General features: G+C 48.6%; 1 protein-coding gene across 1 annotated transcript in view; it reads right to left on the reverse strand.

The window, feature by feature from the left end:
• Positions 1–13008, reverse strand: part of LOC119978721 (lipopolysaccharide-induced tumor necrosis factor-alpha factor homolog) — a 29327-nt gene extending 16319 nt beyond the window's left edge. Inside the window, exon 1 of the mRNA XM_038820556.1 lies at positions 12850–13008. Coding sequence (XP_038676484.1) covers positions 12850–12991 — 142 coding nt within the window. The 5' untranslated portion in view covers positions 12992–13008. The remainder of the gene's footprint in view (positions 1–12849) is intronic.
• Between the last annotated feature and the right edge of the window lie 9825 nt (positions 13009–22833).

The following is a 22833-nucleotide window of genomic DNA, read 5'->3' on the forward strand; positions in this document are numbered from 1 at the left end:
CCTAGTAAAGTTCCTCCTACCGAAGTGAACAGATTTACACAGATGAGGGAAGGGAAAAATAGAGCTTGAAAAAAAAAAAATCAGATGCAGATCAAGATGCATGCAGCATAGATTACACAAAATTTAGCGGGTTGCCAGAAATTAATGTTTTGCCCAGATGGACTTGGTTTCAATACCCTCCTTTAGAAAACTTCAATCCCACTGGGGCTCACATCATTGTATTCACAACTGGGAGCAAGCCAGTTGGCTCGAAACATTAGCTCCTTTCTCTCCCTACAGATGCTGCCAGACATGCTGAGATTTTCCAGCATTTTCTTTTTGGTTTCAGAATCCAGTGTCCGCAATAATTTGCTTTTATCTACTCTTCTTGCAGTGACTGATTCTTTGCATGTGGCGTTTTATACGTCAACTGTTTGCACTGGGCACAAGTTTGCAGATACTGGTTAAGGATTGTATCTGAACTGTTGCATCAGGCCCCATCAATAACGTTGGCCTGGTTACTCAGTTTTCAGAACATCCCCATTTTGGCTGGTTTAGCTCACAGGGCTAATCGCTGGCTTTTAAAGCAGACCAAGCAGGCCAGCAGCACGGTTCGATTCCCGTACCAGCCTCCCCGGACAGGCGCCGGAATGTGGCGACTAGGGGCTTTTCACAGTAACTTCATTGAAGCCTACTCGTGACAATAAGCGATTTTCATTTTCATTTCATTTTCAAACGACTGCAAGTGAGAAAACATGGTGCTCATCATAGACTGCAGAACACTTCCTCCAGCACCAGCAACTTAGTGGAGCTTGCACATCATTCATACAAAAAGGACAGTGTGCAGCAAACTACTGCACACTGACATCTGCTCTGGTGTAGATTGGGAGAACGCCACATCTTTCCAGTGACTTCCAGGGTTTAGGAAGTAAACACCCCCCGATTCGGATGATGAGGACTCATAGATATGGAAGTATTCAGCAAAATAAGCTATAAAGAATTGAGGGTGGAGAAAGAGGGGTATTGGGAAAGATAACCCATGTTCCACCATCCCACCCCCAACACTAATCTCTACCTCCTCTTTCTTTATGATCCAATGACTAATTACAGTTTGTGATCCACTGTCCAAATATCCCTCTGCAATATAAAGACTGGGGCACGGCATGGTGTAACACACACGCACAAGGGTGTAATTATATTGCTGGGTGTATGGGAAAGGTGTAGAGGAACAAGTCGGCAAGGAAGATACAGAGAGATACAAACATATTAATTCACTACATATGGAATTCACAACTACAGAAAGTAGTTGGGGGCGAAGACATCACATAATTTCAAAAAGGAATTCGATATACCTTGGGGCTAAAGGAATCAGATATGGAAGGCGGCGGCTTCAGGGTATTGAACTTGATAATCAGCCGTGACATGATCATAATGAATGACGGAGCAGGCTCGAAGGGTCGAATGGCCTCCTACTGCTTTTATTCCTAAACATAGTATTCCTAATGTAGACTTGGACATATAGTACTGTAAAGGGTGGACATATAGTACTGTAAAGGGTACAGGGTCTCAAAAGCTCTTAGATGGTGTTTTTGGAAAATCTTCTACAGCAGCGCCCCCCCCCCCCCCCCCCCCCCCCCCCAGTTCAACAAGAAAGGATGCACTGTTGGACCCAATTCTTGGAAGTTAGGTGGGCCAAGTAGATCAAGTGTCAGTGGAGGAACATTTAGGAGACAGTGATCATCGTATCATAATGTTTAGGATGGTGGTGATAGAAAAGGAAAATAGGCAGCCCAGTGTAAAAATAATTAACTGGGGAGAGCGAATTCCAGTGGGGCAAGAACGGAGCTGGACTGGTTAGACTGGAATGTGTTAGGAATTTAGAGAATTAACTACGTTAACGGAACCGGAGATGAAAACAGAATAACCATCAAGTAACAAGGCATCTGGAGACATTGGAGGTGCAAGTGGCCACATCAGAAACCTTATTTAGAACAGTACAGCACAGAACAGGACCTTCGGCCCTCGATGTTGTGCCGAGCAATGATCACCCCACTCAAACTCACGTATCCACCCTATACCCGTAACCCAACAACCCCCCCCCCCCCCCCCTAACCTTACTTTTTAGGACACTACAGGCAATTTAGCATGGCCAATCCACCTAACCCGCATATCTTTGGACTGTGGGTGGAAACCGGAGCACCCGGAGGAAACCCACGCACACACGGGGAGGACGTGCAGACTCCGCACAGACAGTGACCCAGCCGGGAACCGAACCTGGGACCCTAGAGCTGTGAAGCATTGATGCTAACCACTATGCTACCGTGCTGCCCCATTTATCAGATATCAGTGGAGAAATGCAAATGGTAACTTCTAAAAAGGCAAGAATTTGAGATGTAGACAGCCGAATCCACAAGGTAGAATGACAAAGAGTCTGAACAGTAGAACTTATTTTTAAAAAAAATATTTTTATCAAGGTATTTGAATTTTTTAATAAAAATAACATTAACAATGACATCAACATGGTATAATAAACATTCCCCCCACCTCCATCCCAATCTTCACACACCCCAACCATAAAAACAGCAATCCGGCCCTCTTTTCCACCCCCCACGGAATCCCTGCATCTGCTGACATTTTAATTTTCCCCAAGAATGTTGACGAACAGCTGCCACCTCCGAATGAACCCGACCATTGATACTCTTAAGGCGAACTTTATCTTCGAGACCGAGAAACCCAGCCATGTCACTAACGCAGGTCTCTGCACTCGGGGCTTTGAGTCCCTCCACATTAACAAGATCCATCTCCGGGCTCCCAGGGAGGCAAAGGCCAGGACGCCGGCCTCTTTCGCCCCCTGAACTCCCAGCTCTTCCGACACTCCAAAGATCACTATCTCCGGACTCGGCACCACCCATGTTTTTTGTACTGTGGACATTGCCTTAGCAAAACCCTCTAAGCTTTGGGCATGCCCAAAACATGTGGACATGATTTGCTGGGCTTCCCGCGCACCTCGCACACCTATCCTCTACCCCAAAAAACGTACTCATCCTAGCCACTGTCATGTGTGCCCGGTGGACTAACTTAAATTGTATCAGGCTAAGCCTGGCATATGATGAGGAGGTATTAACCCTGCTTAGGGCATCCACCTATAGACCAGCCTCTACCTCTCCTCCTAGCTCGTCCTCCCACTTGCCCTTAAGCTCCTCCACTGGAGTTTCCTCCGCATCTGAAAGCTCCTGGTAAATATCCGATACCTTCCCCTCTCCCACCCAGTTACTGGAAACTACTCTATCCTGTATCCCCCGTGGCGGCAGCAGCGGAAAGGCCGGCACCTGTTTTCTCAGGCAGTCTCGCACCTGCAAATACCTAAACCAGTTCACTGCTGGCAATTCAAATTTATCCTCTAAGGCTTTCAAGCTGGGAAAGCTCCCATCTATAAATATATCCCCCATCCTTCTAATTCCTGCCCTTTGCCATCTCCAGAACCCACCATCTAGCCTACCCGGTACAGACCGATGATTATTATAAATCAGGGTCCAAACCAATGCTCCCTCCACTCTCTTGTATCACCTCCATTGCCCCTAGATTCTCCGCCGCCACCACCACCGGTATCGGGCCAGCGAGAACGGAAGAGGTGCCGTTATCAGTGCTCCCAAACTGGTGTCTTTGCATGACGCCGCCTCCATCCGCTCCCACACCAACACCTCCCCGACTACCCACTTCCTAATCATGGCTACATTAGCCATCCAGTAGTAATTGCAGAATTCCGGCAGCACCAACCACCCTCCCCCCCCCCCCCCCCCCCGACTGCGCTCCAGCAACACTTTCTTCACTCGCGGGGTTTTACCCGCCCACACAAAGTCCGAAATAACCTTATTCACCCACTTGAAAAAGGCCTTTGGGATGAAGATGGAGAGGCACTGAAAGACAAACAGAAACTTGGGGAGGACAGTCATTTGCACGGTCTGTACCCTCCCCGCCAGTGATAGCAGGAGCATGTCCCAAGTCCCCTTCCATTTGTCCTACCAACCGGGATAGGTTTAACCTGTGCAGTGCCTCCCATTCCAGGGCCACCTGGATTCCCAGATACCGAAAGCTCTTCCCTACCATTCTAAGCGGCAGCTCCCCCAGTCTCTTCTATTGCTCTCTTGCCACGATCGCAATCATCTTTCATTTCCCAATGTTCAATTTATACCCCGAAAAATTGCCAAATTCCCCCAGGATTAGCATTACTTCCCCCATCCCCTCCAACGTGTCCGAAATATACAAGAGCAGGTCATCTGCGTAAAGCAAGACCCGGTGCTCCCCCCCCCCCCCCCCCCCCCCGAACCAGCCCTTTTCAGTTCCTAGAGGCTCTTAACATCATGGCCAATGGCTCTATGGCCAGAGTAAACAGTAACAGGGAGGGAGGCACCCTTGTCTCGTCCCTCGGTGTAGTTTAAAGTACCCGGACCTCAACCAGTTCATACGCACACTCACTACTGGTGCCTGATAAAGCAACTGCACCCAGTCAATAAAGTCCTCACCAAACCCAAAACTTCCCAGCGCCTCACACAGTAATTCCACTCCACCCAATCAAAAGCCTTCTCCGTATCTATTGCTACCACCACCTCCACATACCCTCCTTCTGAGGGAATCACAATAACATTCAAAAGCCTTCGAACATTGGCCTGGAGTTGATTGTCCTTTACAAATCCCATCTGGTCTTCCCCTATCACCCCCAGGGCACAGTCCTCTTTCCTTGTGGCCAGTATCTTAGCCAGCAGTTTGGCGTCCACATTCAATAAAGAAATTGGCTTGTAAGACCCGCATTGCTCCGGATCCTTCTCCCGTTTCAGGATCAATGAAATAGAGGCCTGCGGGAGGTGAGGAGAAAGAGAACTCCCTTCTCTCTTCCGTCATTAAATGTCCTCACCAGCAGTGGGCTCAATATCTCTGAAAACTTCTTATTGAATTTAGCCGGGTAGCCGTCAGGCCCCGGGGCCTTGCCCGACTGCATGCCATCCAGCCCCTTGATTATTTCCTCAATCTCAATTGGAGCTCCCAGCCCTTCCACTAGACCCTCATCTACCCTCGGAAATCTCAACTGATCCAAAAACTGCCTCATTCCCTCCACCCCAGCCAGGGGTTCCGACTCATATAATTTACTATAGAAGTCCTTAAACACCTCGTTCACCCCACTGGGTCCAGGACATTATTCCCACATCTACTCTTTACTTTACCCATCTCCCTGGCTGCCTCCCTTTCGCTGAGCTGATGCGCCAACATGCTGCTTGCCTTTTCCCTTTTCTCATAAATCTCCCCCCGCCCCCTTGTCTTCCTCAACTGTTCCACCGCTTTCCCTGTGGTCAACAGCCCAAACTCCGCCTGTAACCTCCACCGCTCCCTCAGTAGCCCTGCATCCGGAGCCTCCGAGTATCTCCTGTCCACCTGGAGTATCTCCTCCACTAACCCATCCCTCAGCCCGTTCTGCCTTTTCTCTGTGGACCTGTATCAAGATTAATTCCCCTCTGACCACTGCCTTCAGAGCTTCCCAAACCATTGCTGTGGAGACCTTCTTCATATCATTTGTGTCCAGGTAGTTCAGGATGGATTTGTTAACCCGCCCACAGATCGCTTTGTCCGCTAGCAACCCCACATCCAGTCTCCGCAGCGGGAGTTACCCTCTCTCCACACTAACCCGTAGATCCACCCAGTGCGGGGTATGATCTGATACTGCGACTGCCGAGTATTCAGTATCCACCACCTCCGGTATTAGCGCCCTGCTCAGAACAAAAACGTCGATGCGAGAGTATACCTTGTGGACATGTGAAAAAAAGGAAAACTCCTTCGTCCTCGTCCGTGCAAACCTCCATGGGTCTACTCCCCCCCCCACCTGTTCCATAAACTCCTTCAATTCCTTTACCGCAGCCGGCCTCCTCGCTGTCCTGGATTTTGACCGGTTCAATTCCGGATCAATGACTGTACTGAAGTCCCCTCCCATGATCAGGTTATGTGACTCTAAGTCTGGGATCTTACCTAGCACCCACCACATAAATTCCACGTCATCCCAATTCGGAGCATATATGCTCACGAGTACCACCCACACCCCGTCCAGCTTCCCACTCACCATTATGTACCTACCCCCTTGTCTGACACCATTCTCCCTGGCTTGAATGCCACTCGTTTGTTGATCAAGATCGCTACCCGCCTGGTCAACCCACCCCTTTCTCAATCTCGTCTGGTCTGTAACCTTTAGGTGTGTCTCTTGTAGCATTGCCACATCCACCTTCAGCCCCCTCAAATATGCAATCACGCGAGCCCTCTTGACCGGCCCATTCAGCCCTTTGACGTTCCATGTAATCAGCCTGGTCGGGGGGCTTCCAGACCCCCACCTGCAGACTAGCCATCACCCTTTTTAGGCCAGCCTCTAGCTCGCACCCTCCGCAGGCATTCGCCGTTCCCGACCTCCCATTTGTTCCCCAGTAACAGTTCCTCTAAAATTGCCCCTCAAACTGAAAAAATTAATTGGGTACTCTTAATTTTTTGTTTTAAAAAAAACATAATTCCATTTGGATGGAGGGGATTTGTGACTTTTTAAACATAATGAGCATGAGGCAATGTGAAACCAAGTCAGAATGTGTTATTTAAAATAAGGAGACTGCAAGGATGGGTCCTGTTCTAACCCAGGCCTTTTTCGAAGTAAACAATATAAACTTAGCAAATTTGAAATTTGCACCAAAGCCAAGTTCGCGAAATTGGCAGAGGAATTAGGATATCTACAGAGGTCAGAAAAGCTGAAGTAATTGAAAGCATAGCAATTCATTTAAAATATACAGGTTCCGTATGTCAAAAAATGGGGAAATTGTAATTGAAATTCAGCCAGTTCAAAGAGGAATAGAAATGAAGAAATTAGAAGTGCAAGGGGGGGGAAAGAGAATTTCCCAAAGGGAAGTGGAAATGCAGTAGCTAGCATTAGCAGAAAGCAAAAAAAAAGAGATCAAATTAAAATGCAGAGAATTGCAGCCGAACAACAGAGCTGAATATATCAGTTCTTAGTGAGGAGATGTTTCGATTTGTACAGGCATTTGCAAAAATTGAAGAAAAGGGCACAGGGGTATTTTTAAAGCTTTTGAGAAAATAGCCAAACAGATTAAATGGCCACAAGATATTTGGACGTTGCTCTTGCAAAGTAAACTTGTGGTTTGTGCTGATGACGTCTATGCATTTTTGCCAGAGGAAAGTTCTGGTAAATGAGACAGTGAAGAGAAAGACTGCTTTATGAGTTAGTACCGGATGCTTCCAGACAAAAGAAGTGGCAGAACAGTTTCAAACATACATTTGGTTTGCGAGACATGCAGCGGAGCTTGCTGAGGATTATGAGTTAGCTCATACTTTCAACACTCTTAAGTCGGAGAATGATAGGAAATGGGAAGATGCAATAAAGGACAGTCAAGCAAGGGGGGGGGGGGGGGGTGGAAAAAGAGAATCGTTAAAACTTCCAAGGAGATGAAACCTCAACATACAAATGACAATGCGGAAGGGATAAGAGTCACAGGAAAGATTAGATGCTTTCAGCGTAATAAACAGCGTCCACATCAGTATGCTGGGGACTGATGCTGACACACACACACAAATCGATACTTGTTAACTATTATGGATCTACATTATAGTTGGGAGAATGGTAGAGGAATTTAGCAAATGCTTTATTAGATACGGCTTAGAGTTCCACAGATCAAGGGGCAGATTTCAGGTCAAAATTACTCGAGAGGTAAAACTATCCTGGAGATAAAATTGTACAAATCGACATTTCATCCAAAATCAGAGGTGGTAGCATCAAACCTTGAAAGCCACGATGAGAGCACATCACTAAGTATACCCTCTGTGCTGAACATATTGCTTTAACCATTCACCATGTATGTCACTGTATCATGCTGTTGCCCACGTGGGCTCCACCTATGGACCATTGTAAGGTATTACCTGGAATGTATCATGTTGGTGCCTTTGTTGGGCTCCGCCCCTGGCTCCACCCCTTGAGGGGAGGTATAAAGAGCAGTAGCCCTGTAGGCAGCTCTCACTAGCAGAGCAGTCGCAGGCAGGCACTGTTCTAGTCGATGAAAGCCACAGTTTACATCTACTCTGTTTCGCGTGAATTGATGGTCGCATCACCCTCCTGATTGGGACAAAGGGATTCTATTTTTATTATTCGCTATTAGGGATGCACTGGAATGAGTCATCAGATTTAATCCTACTGAATTGGTCTACGAATATGAAGTTAGAGGACCACTGAAATTAATCCAAGAAAATTATTCAGCATGAAGTCCAAGGCTGCACTTTTAGACCACATCTCAAATTTCAGAGCCATGACTGAATGGCGGAGCAGATTCGATGGGCCAAATGGTCTAATTCTGCTTCCATATCTTATGATTGCAGGATTGAGAGTTTGAAGATCACAGGAGGAGCCACAGACAAGATTTGGTGCAGTTCAGTGGTAGCACGCGCACCAAAACCCTGGGAGACAGTTTCTCCACAGACACTGTGCGGAAGCCATGATGTGGAGATGCCAGCATTAGGACTGAGGCGGGCACAGTAAAAAGCCTTACAACACCAGGTTAAAGTTTGTTTGGAATCACTAGCTTTTGGAGCGCAGGTCACCTGATGAAGGAGCAGCGCTCTGAAACTTAGTGATTGCAAACAAACCTGTTGGACTTTAACCGGGTGTTGTAAGACTTCTTAGTGTTTTGAAGTACAGTGGATATCAGTTCTGAATGGGAACAAGTCAGTTCAGTGTCACACTGTGCAAATCGGTTTTGACAAAAGTAGCAGCACCATTAAATCAGGGGCTATTCCTGTGCCAAAAGGTCAAATAGTGGCACTGGCTTCCCATTTTGCAGACTGGGATGTGGAGCAAAAACCTGAACTACAGCCAAAGAGGGAAGAGAATTTTTTTTAAAAGCACCTGCATTACTGAGTCTCTCCACAAGGGGAGAGATTACAAAGCAAGAGAGAGAGGTCAACAGGGAACATCAGGAAGATGACCACTACATTCATCAGCATGAATTAAAAGGCCACCAGATTTCCTATCCAAATATAGGGTTTTTAAAAACAAAAAGGATAGAATGTTATGTGTTGCAGATTCAGATTAAATACGTGGTGAAAATAAAACAGCCATTAGAAATGAGGGGTTGCATTGAGTCAACGCTCGGCCTATCCAAGGAGGATCAGAAGGATGTTATGGTTAGCTCTGCTGCCTCACAGCACCAGGGACCCGGGTTTCATTCTGGCCTTGGGTGACTGTCTTAATGACAATAATGTGTGGTAGCTAGGATGTAGAAAGCAAACAAAACAACCATCTGCTACTATGGTATCCTGTATCCACTGCAAAAGTGGTTTATTCTTTCACACTGTGTGGACAAGATTAGCAATCTTTGTCCATCTCCAATTGCACCCACGATGATGGTGATGGTGAGCCAGCGTCTTGAACTGCTACTGTCGGTGCTGTTCATAAAATCCTTACAGTGCAAAAGGAGGCCACTTGGCTCATTGAGTCTGCACTGACCCTTCGAAAGAGAACCCTTCCTAGGCTCAAACCCCTGCCCCCTTTTCTTGCATCCACACCCCAAGGGGCAATTTAACATGGACAATCCACCTAACCTGCACATCTTTGGACTGTGGGAGGAAACCGGAGCACCCGGAGGAAAGCCACGCAGACTTGATGAGGACATGCAAACCCCATATTGTCTCCCAAGGCCGGAATCGAACATGGGACCTGGTGCTGTGATGCAGCAGCGCTAACCACTGTGCCAATATGGGAGGGAATTCATTTGCCCTGCATTCCAAGACCTTTGCAAGCCATGTGGTGCAATAGGACATTTGGCAGGAATTCTGGTTCTGGGGGGTGCAACCAGAGGTTGCAAAAGACACGACCAAACAGTCTCTGTGGCATATAACAGCAATCAAGAGTGTGTCAGATCGCCCACAAGACAGACCAGGTAAGGATGCAAAGTGGAAAAGTCTGAACGTGCTATCCATGTTGTGAATGTGTAGATGAAGTCAAAATAGTCAAGAAGCTTTACTATTATGATCAACAGCATGTGCCCAAAGAGACATCACTGTCATATACTCAAAGCCAAAGTTGATACAGGGACAAGTGCAAAAATCTTACCAGAATCCTGAAGAAGTGGGTTTCTGGACTGTTGGGAGCCAATGATATGCCTGCATTCACCCATTCATTGCATTGTTACATTTGTATTGAAATGCAGAAAGTCTGAACGCAAAATAAAACCTCACAGTAAGCTGCTGGGGCCAGTTCATTGGATATATTCAAGAGGGAGCTGGACGTGGCCCTCGTGGCTAAAGGGATCAAGGGGGATGGAGAGAAAGCGGGAGTGGAATACTGAATTTGCATGATCAGCCATGATCAAATTGAAGTGCTGCGGGCTTGAAGGAAGGGCCAAATGGCCTATTCCTGCACCTATATTCTATGCTTCGATTTTTCTTAAACAATGTGGACCAGCTGTAACAGGGTTACCAGTACGTACAGAATGCAACGCACCTATTGCAATGGAAGAGGCCAAGAATAAAACACATCGAGCCAGTCCATGATCTACAGATCTACCCCAAATAGATTTGACAATACAGGAAATTTCAGATATGGTGGTGCACAACAGAAGATGCAATGTTGTTGGTCAACAGAGAAGCAAGACAGAGTCGGATGACAAGAGCATAACGGCATTATTAGTTGTGTGCATTGGCACACTATTGTTGTCATCACACATGTACTGAAATAAGATGGCACAACTCGGCATGTCTAAATCTCACTAAAGAGATGCCCACACAAGGTTCCAACATGAAAGAAATGAAATTCCAAACTGGACATCAAAACTTGACTATGGTCAGTTCATTTGGCAGAGGGATCTCGAGAAATCATGACATTTAGGACACCACGTGGAAGATACCCCTTTGGTTACCTTCGGCTAGTCAGGATCTGTCCCAGCAGCATAACATTCCTGAATGATTCTGCATTGTCAATGACATTGCAGTGATGGGCAAAACCAAACAGCATGGCCAGTTCACTGATCGCAGCAGAAAGAACAGGAGACAGTCTCAGGAATCATCAGGGTTAGGAATGTGCATTGTGCAAGAACATAGAACAGTACAGCACAGAACAGGCCCTTTGGCCCTCGATGTTGTGCCGAGCAATGATCACCTTACTCAAACCCACGTATCCACCCTATACCCGTAACCCAACAACCCCACCCCCCCCTTAACCTTACTTTTTAGGACACTACGGGCAATTTAGCATGGCCAATCCACCTAACCCGCACATCTTTGGACTGTGGGAGGAAACCGGAGCATCCGGAGGAAACCCACGCACACACGGGGAGGACGTGCAGACTCCACACAGACAGTGACCCAGCCGGGAATCGAACCTGGGACCCTGGAGCTGTGAAGCATTGATGCTAACCACCATGCTACCGTGCTGCCCTTAACGTCTATCACAAGCATTGTTTATATTCATAAGGGGCTGTTTAGCACACTGGGCTAAATCGCTGGCTTTGAAAGCAGACCAAGGCAGGCCAGCAGCACAGTTCGATTCCTGTAACAGCCTTCCCGAACAGGCGCTGAAATGTGGCGACTAGGGGCTTTTCACAGTAACTTCATTGAAGCCTACTTGTGACAATAAGCGATTTTCATTTCATTTATATTCCAAACAAGAGTACAAAACCCTAGCTCTGTTATTTAGTATCACAAGAATCCAAACATGTGTTTGGTGAATGATTCATGGTGAAAATGGACCATAAGCCAGATTTGGCATAAGCCACTGATGAATGCACCACCCAGAGTACAACGGCAACTGATAAAAACACAGGCTATGACTTACAGGACGGTTGAATCCGAAAAAAACTGCAGATGTTTTGCTCAGCCTACAAGTAGGTGGTGTAGGGTAGATATCATCCTGGAAGATGTACACAATGTCAACAAAACAGAAGCAGCTTCAGGATGGCACAGCAAAAAAGTGTTACACATCTGAAAATATTCTGAAATTTATTATATGCTCCAAGTGTAGGTGTGTTTTTGTCTGTACAAAAAACACCTTAAGGAGGTGCAATTTCAAAGCAAAGCTAAGTGCTCTTTACCAGGACAAACTGCAGGGGCACAGGGGAAGAGATAACACACGGTAGCCATCAGGGGAACTGTATTGGCCATCAACAATTATATCATAGAATCTACAGCGCAGAACCAGCCCATTCAGCCCATCAAGTCTGTACCGGCCTTTGGAAAAAGAGCATTCTACCCAAGCACACACCTCCACCCTATCCCCGTACACATGTAACCCCACCTAACCTTTTTTGGACACGAAGGGCAATTTAGCATGGCAAATCCACCTAATAAGCACATCTTTGGACTGGGGGAGGAAACCGGAGCATCCGGAGGAAACCCCCGCAGACACAGGGAGGACGTGCAGACTCCGCACAGACAGTGACCCATGGCGGAATCGAACCTGGGATTCTGGAACTGTGAAGCAACTGTGCTATGGTGCTGCCCATTCGAGCAATGGAGGAGAAGGTGGTGAGGATGTGTGAAGCATAGCACAATCACACCAAAGAACCGCTGCAACGGAAATAAGTTGCAAATTTGGAATAAAATTGCAAGCTTTAGTCACTATCCGTGGGGGTGAAATACTTCAAGCATGTCCACGAGGGACACTGTGCGTAATGTTCAACTTGTTTTGTACACCCTGAAAATATTATATTGGACGATAGTGAGTGAATGGCTTACACTGTTCACCGTGAAGTGCAGAGGAACAAGATCTCCGTGTTGCCATGTCACACTGGAGGGCGACAACTCGACGTGGGCTTACTGTCACCAAACAGGAGAGAATAACCTTACCAAGCTGCCGTTTGTCCCATCTCTCAAATACCAGGAGAAAGTACAGGAAGAAAAAAAAAACGAACAACGACGATACGCGACCGACTGGCGTGAAGGTTTGGAACTGCCTAGTCCATAAGTAGGACAAAGTCGAGTCAGACATCCTATCCAGGGATCTTTTGAAAAATATTTTAATTCAAATTTTCAACATTAACATTTTTACAAAATATCCAATGCCGCCCTACCTGAACTGCACCCCCCCCCCCAACCGATGGCAACCAGATCCCCAAAATATGAGACAAACAATACCCATCCCTGGTGCAACTCCTCATCTGCCCTCTAAACAAATTTCACCTTCTCCAAAAAACCCACTGCCCCCCCCCCCCCCCCCCCCCCCCCCGGCACGCCGAGGCACAGGGGAGAGAAGCTGGCCTCAAACCCAACAGAACCCACCTTCCCACCTTCAAGCAATCAATAAGGTGAAGGCCACAACATCTGCCCCCGAACCATTCAGCAGCCCCAATATGGCCTCCAAGGGACCCGACTCCAAATTCACATGCAGACATGATGCTGAAAAACAACCCCCAAAATGTCTCCAGCTTTGGGCAGGACCAGAACATTGCACATGGTTGGCTGAATCCCTCCTACACCGCTTGCAGCTATCCTCCACCCCCTCAAACAGTCAGCTCACCCTTGCCTTCATTAAGTACAGCGCACCACTTTTAATTGCATCAACCCCAGTCTCGTGCACAAGGTCAAGGTGTTAACCCTCCGCACCATAGTCCTTCCTCCAATATCACCCCCAGCTCTTTCTCCCACTTGGCCGTAATTCTTTCCATGGACTCCTTGTCCTCCTTCTCCTCCATGATCCTACCATAGATCGCCAAGCGACCCCTCTCTATAGGCCCCCCCACCGACAGCACCTCGTCCAAAGAGGACGGTGCCACCGGAATGTTTGGGAAAACCTTTCTGCGCCTGCATATACCTGAACCCCCCCCCCCAATGCTGGAACCCACCCCTCCCCCATCATGCTTGCGAACCATCCCTCCAAAAATAGATTATTGGAGGGCAATTCCCCTGAAAGATTTCTAAGCCAGTGGGAACTGCTGCGAGTTTCCCAGCACTCAGCACAGCAAGACCGGCAACGTTATTGAACATTTAAGGGTCCACGTAACAAGGCCCCACAGGCTTTCCACCGCAAATGAAGGCTCGCCAACTGATCGGCCGGGATCTTGCTCTCCAGCCCCCCCACTAAATAGCTCTTGCACAGCCAACCCAAGTCAGCTCACAACCATGGCAATGAAAAGACTGGCCCCAAGATTCAGGGATACAGATCGAGCCACACTCCTAGATGCGGCAGAGGCCGGGGGGGGGGGGGGGGGGGGGTTTGGTGGTGGTGGTGGTGAGAGGTGGCGGCAACTGTAAGCTTGAGTGCGACCAGGGGGTCACCCTACACCAGGCAGAATAGGCGAGTAGACACCAACCTCTCTCTCTGGACCCCTCCACCCACCCCCAACGCCCCATGTGGTACATAACCCCCTCTTTCACACCCCCACAACCGAACCACACGGGTGGCTAATGACGCCCTCGGTCATAGATTCATAGATGTTTACAGCATGGAAACAGGCCCTTCGGCCCAGCTTGTCCATGCCGCCCAGTTTCGATCGCTAAGCTAGTCCCACTTGCCCGCAATTGGCCCATAGCCCTCTATACTCATCCTGCCCATGTAACTGTTGTTTTTTATTTTAAAAAGGAAAGAATTGTACCCGCCTCTACCATTGCCTCTGGCAGCTCGTTCTAGATGCTCACCACCCTCTAAATGTCCACTCTGGGCTCTTTTGTATCTCTCCCCACTCATCTTAAACCTATGCTCTCTAGTTCTGGACTCCTCTACCTTTGGCAAAAGATGCCGACTATCTATGTTCCTCATTATTTTATAGACCTCCTAAAGGTCACCCCAAGCCTCCTACGCTCCAGGGAACCACGTCCCTGCATATCCAGCCTCTCCTTATAATTCAGACCGTCAAGTCCTGGTAGCATCCTCGTAAATCTCTTCTGCACACTTTCTAGTTTAAACTATCTCCTTCCTATAATTAGGGTGACCAGAATTGATCACACTATTCCATGTGTGGTCTTACCAATGTCTTGACAACTTCAACAGCATACTCCTGTATTCAATATTCTGACCAATAAAACCCAGCATGCTGAATGCCTTCTTCACCTACCTGTCCACCTGCCACTCCACCTTCAAGGAGCTATGAATCTGTACCACTATATCTCTTTGTTCTGTAACGCACCCCATTCCCTACCATTAACTGAGTAGGTTCTGCCCCGATTTGATTTACCAAAATGCATCGCCTCCCATTTATCCCAATTAAACTCCATCTGCCATTCATCGGCCCATTGGTCAAGATCCGGTTGCAATCTTATAAAACCTTCTTCACTATCCACTATGCCACCAATCTTGGTGTCATCTGCAAACTTACTAACCATGCCTCCTGTATTCTCATCCAAATCATTAATCTATATAACAAATAACAGCGGATCCAGTACCGATCCCGGAGGCACACCGCTGGTCACAGGCCTCCAGTCTGAAAAACAACCCTCCACAACCATCATTTGGCTTCAGTCACCAAGCCAATTTTATATCCAATTGGCTACCTCATCCTGGATTCCATGAGATTTAACCTTTTGCAACAACCTACCTACCCTGCGGTACCTTGTCAAAGGCCTTGCTAAAGTCCATGTAGACAACATTGACAGCATCTACCTTCTTGGTTACCCGTCCAAAAAAAAATCTAATTTGTGAGACATGACTTTCCCCTTACAAAGCCATGCTGACTTTCCCTAGCTAGCTCTCGCCTGTCTAAATGCCTGTAGATCCTAGCCCTCAGAATACCTTCTAACAATTTACCCACTGCAGAACTAAGGTTAACCTGTCTGTAGTTCCCAGGGCTTATCCCTACAGCCCTTCTTAAACAAGGGCACAACATTTGCTACCCTCTAATCTTCTGTGGCTTCGATGATTCAAAAACTCAGCTAGGGAGCCAGCAATTTCCTCCCTAGCCTCCCACAACGTCCTGGGATACATTTCATCAGGTCCCTGGGATTTATCTATCTTGATGAGCTGTAATACCTCCAACACCTCCTCCTCTGTAATGTGCACAGTCCTCAAGACTGAACTTTGTATTTCCCCAATTGCCCTAACATTCGTGCCTTTCTCAACAGTAAATACAGATACACACAACTCGGTGGGAAATGTTTGTGGTCAGGTTTCTGAGGCACAATTTGGTGAGCATCACACAGCTTCTGACATACATCAGATCGAGGCAGGAATCCCTAGGCGAGACAGTAATCGGAGGTCTGCTGGATCGCAACCTGATGCGGAGCCTCTGGAACAGGTATAGCTGGAGCTGATGGAGACATTAGGGTGCAGTGAGAATATTGAGGGGGATGTCAGAGACATTCCAGCAGGTCCATAGTCGATTGGAGGAGTCCCAACGGCTATGGGCGCTGGAGATGTCACTGGCAATGCGTGGCACCACTGCGAGGGTGGCGACCGCAGTCGAGAGCCTGGCGCACGTCAGCACCACAAGTGAAGGTGTCCAAGGCATCGCACAGTTGGTAGTGGCCATAGCTGAGGGTCTTCGCAGATGTCCAACACAGTGGGGATGCTACCCAGTACCAGGTTGACCTTCTGCTACAGGGGTCGAACCACTTTCAGATGGGAATGGCCGAGGCACTGCAGAGCATGGCCCAAATCACAGAGGAGCATCACCGAGGGAGTTGATATCAGGGAGCAGTCAGGGCTGGCAGGCCAAGCTCCCCCCCCCCCAAGCCCCATCCCAAGGTGAACCCAGGGTCCTTTGGGCACTGACTGAGAGGAGGGGGGCATTGGGTGCCAATCTGGACATGTTCCATGGAGTGGCGACAGTGCGCACTCCTCTGATGAAGCCATATCTTGATGTCAGCACACAGGACAGGGTGACACGGTTGTGCATGTGCCGTCGACAAGTGCGCCAGAGCATGCCCACCAGAGGCATCAAAGGCAATGGGATGAGGCAAGGAGCTGGCTGCCTCCACCTCAGATGCGCATCCTGGGGAGACACCTAGATGCAGTGGTAGAGCCAGGAAGGCCAATCACGTTGAGGATCATGAGGGCACTTGGTGTGGTGGGCAACACCAGCACCATCCGGAGTGGGGAACTGTATGACACCAGTGAAACATTCAGCACAACCAGTATGATGCCTCTATCACTTTCTTCCGCAATGAGGGCGGACCTCCAAACTCTTGTCCCAACTCTCCAGGCCTCTCCCCCTCCCCATAGCACTCACCCACTCTCCAGCCATGAGATATCCCTGGAGCTGTGTCTCACCCCATGAGTGTTCGGATGTTGGCTGTTGAGTGTGTGGTGTTGCTTCCTGCACTGTTCAAGCAGTGTCCAGGCATCAAGGTGCGATTGGGATGCTAGGGAACGACACCCACATTTTACATGGTCAGCCCACTCATGGGAATCCATGTGGGTTGTGTGACGTGCTCACTTAACCACAATTGCGAATTTCCTATTAGCAATAGCCTTCAGCAGCACGGCCAGAGGCCTCAGCAGTCTGTAGGGGTCATGGGAAGTCACTGGGGCAAGAGATCGGGTTTTTCCCCTGGAATGGGTACACTCAATCCAGGGTTTGCCATGCACAGCTGCCCCCAGTGCCATCCCACCCCAGAACGATCATTGGGGTGGTAGGTCCAGCGCCCCCGAGCTCTTTGCTCATGAGCAAAGATGGCTACTCACCTCCTCGACTCCACACAGAGGCCCGTTCACCAGTTACACATTTTTCAAAAGTAGTACTAATTGGCGCCAGCGTGACCACTTATTGGGGCAGCTGATGAATGACCGGAGGCCATTGGATATGGGTCTCCTCCATATGGAAATAGGGCTTAACTAGTGATAATTGGCTTCTCGCCATGCTCCAGCAAGATTCTGATTTTCACCTATGGGAGCATAGCAAACCGTTTGGCGTCTGGCGCGTTTATCTGTTTCGGCCTCTCCTGCTATTCACCTGCCTAGAGGCCGGAGAATCATTTCCTTCATCCTTCTCCCAGGCTCAAACCCATAATTCCCTCTTCTTGGCATCACCCTCGACCCTGCCCTCACCTTGAAGTGCTGTCAGAATTGCCACCAAATCTTCAACGTGGCGACCACCACAGGACTACGCAAGTATTCCCCAGGGCGAACAGTTGCAGCGCCGTTGCCAGTGCCCGAACCTTTACAAGAACCCACAAAGCCGCCATCTCTCTACACCAGCCCCGAACCACATTCGCCGCCTAATTAGTGTAACAATTTCCCCCAATTATAATGTAACAAGTCCAGAAGAGCCAAACCCTCCCCCAACTTCTGTCCCCTTCCTTATCCTAGCTACCTTCCCTCCCTACACAAATGATGAGACTAGCCTGTCCACCCCTCGAAAGATTGACTTGGGCAAAAAGACCAGCCGGCACTGGAACAGAAACAAGAACATTGGCAGAATGTTCATTTTTACTACCTGCACCCAGCCTGCCAGCCCTTTCCAGGGAATCGGATTAGTCATAGTTACCCACCCAAAGTGGGCAGCGTGCCTAGATCCTCTGACCGCCAACACCAAATTAGGCTGTGATAAGGAGAAACGGATAGCAGTTAAGGGATACGCAAATGCCAAAGGAGGAGGCCATTCAGCCCATAGAGTCTGCAACGACCCGATGAAAGAGCACCCCACCGAGTCTACATCGACCTACCCCCATAATCCCATCTAACCATTGGATAGCAAGGGGCAATTTAGCTTGGCCAATCCACCTAACACCTGCACATCTTTGGACTGTGGGAGGGAACTGGAACATCCAGAGCAAACTCCATACAGATAGTCACTCAAGGCCGGAATTGAACCTGGGTCCCTGGTGCTGTGAGGTAGCAGTGCTACTGCTCCAGAAGGGGAATCTCTGGAAGGTTCGACTGTAATGAAATCCACAGAGGATTAGTAAACTGCATTATTCAGACTCTGTTAATGTGTAGAGATTTAGCTTTGTGTACATATCTTTCACAACCAATCTGTGTATATATACACACACCTCTGGGGATGTGGTGATAGTGCTCAAAATGCAAATAACGTACATGTCAAGAGGAACCAGGATGTAAACAACATGTGACCCGCAGCAAGTGCAGCTGTTGCTGAATCCTGCGAGTGGACTGGGTGAAAGATTGGGGAGCTTGTGGAAAGCAGTCAGAAAGGAAACAGGGCACTTCTGCCAGTCCACTGGTGCTCCTGGTCAGCCAGCCAATCCACTCTTGCCCACCAACATGAATATAATCCAAAGTCAGACCTCAAGGGCATCTGCAGTCTCTCCCAGCGAGAGTCAGCAGGCCTACTAGCAGCCATCATATCCGACACTACAAAAGGAGGAGCTGAGGAAAAAGCAAGAGAGTGAATAGTTTAGCATTGCTCAATTTAGTTTATAGTTTCCAACGTGCAAGATTGTGACTGAGGATGTGACAATGGTCCCTAACAGTGAGATGAAAGGTGAGACGTTGAACAGCAATCACAACCTGAACCAACTTTCAAGAATACTTGATGAAGTCAAATGAGGTGCACATGGACAACCTGTCCAGTGTGAGGCTTTCCTGTTGGAATTGTCTCAAGAGAAAGGTGGTGATGTGTTATCTATGTTGGTCCAACATCGACTGCAACTGGATGCAGTGAAACGAGAAACAGGCTTCCGACACAGGAGATGGTCTAATACTGTTTTATTGAACCTGTTGATTGCTGTACATAATCTGCTGTGGGTCGACACTCTCTTAACCTAACTGATAACCTCCTACTGGCTTGACCAGACTAGCTCTCTACCACATGGTGATGATGTTCATTGGCCTGTGCACTGTGACTATCTCCCTAGCCGTATCCTGTGAGAGTGAGAGAGCCTTAATGCCCTGTGGGCTTTATAATGGTGGTGTCCTGTCTGGTGTTTGGTTGTCCTGTGTCGTGTGTGTGCATTGGTTATCCAGTGTGTCGATCACTGCCTGTCTGCATCTCATGATATACATGAGTGGATATTATGACATCTCCCCCTTTTAAAATAAATTTTGGAACGTGGCTGTATATACATGCATAACTATGTACAAGTGGTGAAGGGGCAGCACGGTAGCATTGTGGATAGCACAAACGCTTCACAGCTCCAGGGTCCCAGGTTCGATTCCGGCTTGGGTCACTGTCTGTGCAGAGTCTGCACATCATCCCGTATAGGCGTGGGTTTCCTCCGGGTGCTCCGGTTTCCTCCCACAGTCCAAACATGTGCAGGTTAGGTGGATTGGCCATGATAAATTGCCCTTAGTGTCCAAAATTGCCCTTAATGTTGGATGGGGTTACTGGGTTATGGGGATAGGGTGGAGGTGTTGACCTTGGGTAGTGTGCTCTTTGCAAGAGCCGGTGCAGACTTGATGGGCCGAATGGCCTCCTTCTGCACTGTAAATTCTGTGATCTATGAATGAACATATGTACATGGGAAGGTGTCTATCGTGCAAATACAAAGCAAACAAAATTGACAAGATTTAAGTCTATAGATTCAGTCTTTGTGGTGGGCGACGAATTCTCGTTGATTGCTGCAGAGGTAGAGGGGGGGGGACGCCGGCATGGCTGCCATCTCGGTGGCCTTGTGGACAGGCGGGATCGCTGCCAGATCGGTGGCCTCGTGGTGCAAGACGTCCGGAGGAGGCATGATGACATGCGGAGAAGTGATGGGTGATGGGCAGGGAATTTTACGCAGCACCCTCCTGTTGCTCCGTAAAATGGAGCCATCAGCCATTTGGGACAATGAAAGACCTGGGAGCAGCCTGTCTGACGGCAACAGCTGGGGCTGACCAACCTCCCTCAGGCAGCTGAACGTGAACAACATCGTCTGGAGCGAGCACAGGCAGACCCGTGGCGTGAGCATCATACGTGATCTTTTGCTGGACCCTGGATTGCTGCACCTTCTGCAGCACCGTGAGGTGGTCAAGGTCTGGAACATGGATGGCTGGAACAGTCGTCCTCAGGTTGCGGTTCATGAGCAACTGCGCCAGACACAAACCAGTCGACAAGAGGGGTTTCGCTGTATGTCAATAGCGCCAGGTTGAAATCCGCAGCTGAGTCTGCAGCCTTGCACAGCAACCGCTTGACAATATGGACCCCTTTCTCGGCCTTCCTGTTTGATTGCGAGTAATGGGGACTGGATGTGATGTGACTAAAGTGGTAGGATCGTGCAAACTCAGACCACTCTTGGCCGTAGAAACATGAACCGTTGTCACTCATTACCGTGAGTGGTATCCCATGCCTGGCAAATGCCTCTTTGCAGGCTTTGATGACGGACTTGGACGTGAGGTCCGACAGTTTCACCACTTCCGGGTAGCAGGAGAAGTAGTTGATCAGGAGCACGTAACCACGCCCATTTGCGTGATAGAGGTCTATCCCCACCTTGGACCATGGAGAGGTCACAATCTCGTGCTGTTGCAAAGTTTCCTTGGGCTGAGCTGGTTGAAACTTCTGACATGTTGTGCAGTTGAGGACCGTGTTGGTAATGTCCTGGCTGATGCCAGGCCAGTAAACTGCGTGCCGAGCTCTGCATCGACATTTCTGGACCCCCAGATGACCCTCATGGATCTGTCTGAGCACCATGTTTTGCATGCTTTGGGGAATGATGATTCTATCTAGTTTAAGAAGGATCCCCTCAACAACCGCCAGCCCATCCTTAACATTAAAGAACCAGGGGCACTGCCCCTTTTGCCAGCCATGGGCGAGGTGCTTCATCACGCGCTGCAGTAGAGGATCTTTGGCAGTTTCTTCACGTATTTGTATAACTCGTTCATCAGTGGCTGGGAGGTTGCTGGCACACAGCTGCACCTGTGTTTCAATGTAGCGAATGAAGTCGCCCTCTTCACATGGCGTGGTGACGGATCGGGATATGGCATCCACGATGATCAGTTCCTTACCCGGTGTGTAGAAGAGTTCGAAGTCATATAGGCGGAGACGAAGAAGAATTTGCTGCAGCCGAGGTGTCATGTCATTTAAATCATTTTGGATTATGTGGACTAAAGGCCTGTGGTCTGTGTTCTGTTTCCACCGTGAACTTTGGCAGGCCGTATATGTAGTCATGAAACTTGACTATTCCTGTCAGTAGACCCAAGCACTCCTTTTCGATCTGGGCATACCGTTGTTCGGTCGGAGTCATGGCCCTGGAGGTGTATGCCACTGGAGCCCAGGACGAGGAGTCGTCTCGCTGGAGGAGCACTGCTCTAATGCCGTCCTGGCTTGCGTCTGTGGATATCTTGGTATCCTTGGTTGGGTCAAAGAATGCCAGTACTGGGGCTGTGATGAGCTTTGGCTTCAGTTCAAGCCACTCCGCTTGATGTGCGGGAAGCCACTAGAACACTGTCGACTATTTTACGAGATGCCGGAGGGCTGTGGTGTGGAATGCCATGTTGGGAATGAATTTCCCGAGAAAATTCACCATCCCGAGGAAACGGAGGACCGCCTTTTTGTCCTCTGGGGTCTTCATTGGAAAGGGTGCAGAGGAGATTTACCAGGATGTTGCCTGGTATGGAGGGAAGGTCTTATGAGGGAAGGCTGAGGGACTTGAGGCTGTTTTTGTTAGAGAGAAGGTGGTTAAGAGGTGACTTAATTGAGGCAGACAAGATGATAAGAGGATTAGATAGGGCGGACAGTGAGAGCCTTTTTCCTCAGTTGGTGATGTCTAGCACGAGGGGACATAGCTTTAAATTGAGGGGAGATAGATATAGGACTGATGTCAGAGATAGGTTCTTTACTCAGAGAGTGGTAAGGGCGTGGAATGCCCTGCCTGCAACAGTAGTGGACTCGCCAACACTAAGGGCATTCAAATGGTCATTGGATAAACATATGGATGATAAGGGAATAGTGTAGATAGGCTTTAGAGTGGTTTCATAAGTCGGCGCAACATCGAGGACCGAAGGGCCTGTATTGCGCTGTA

The sequence above is a fragment of the Scyliorhinus canicula genome, chromosome 15, assembly GCF_902713615.1.
Source record: "Scyliorhinus canicula chromosome 15, sScyCan1.1, whole genome shotgun sequence".
In the NCBI taxonomy this organism is placed as follows: domain Eukaryota; kingdom Metazoa; phylum Chordata; class Chondrichthyes; order Carcharhiniformes; family Scyliorhinidae; genus Scyliorhinus; species Scyliorhinus canicula.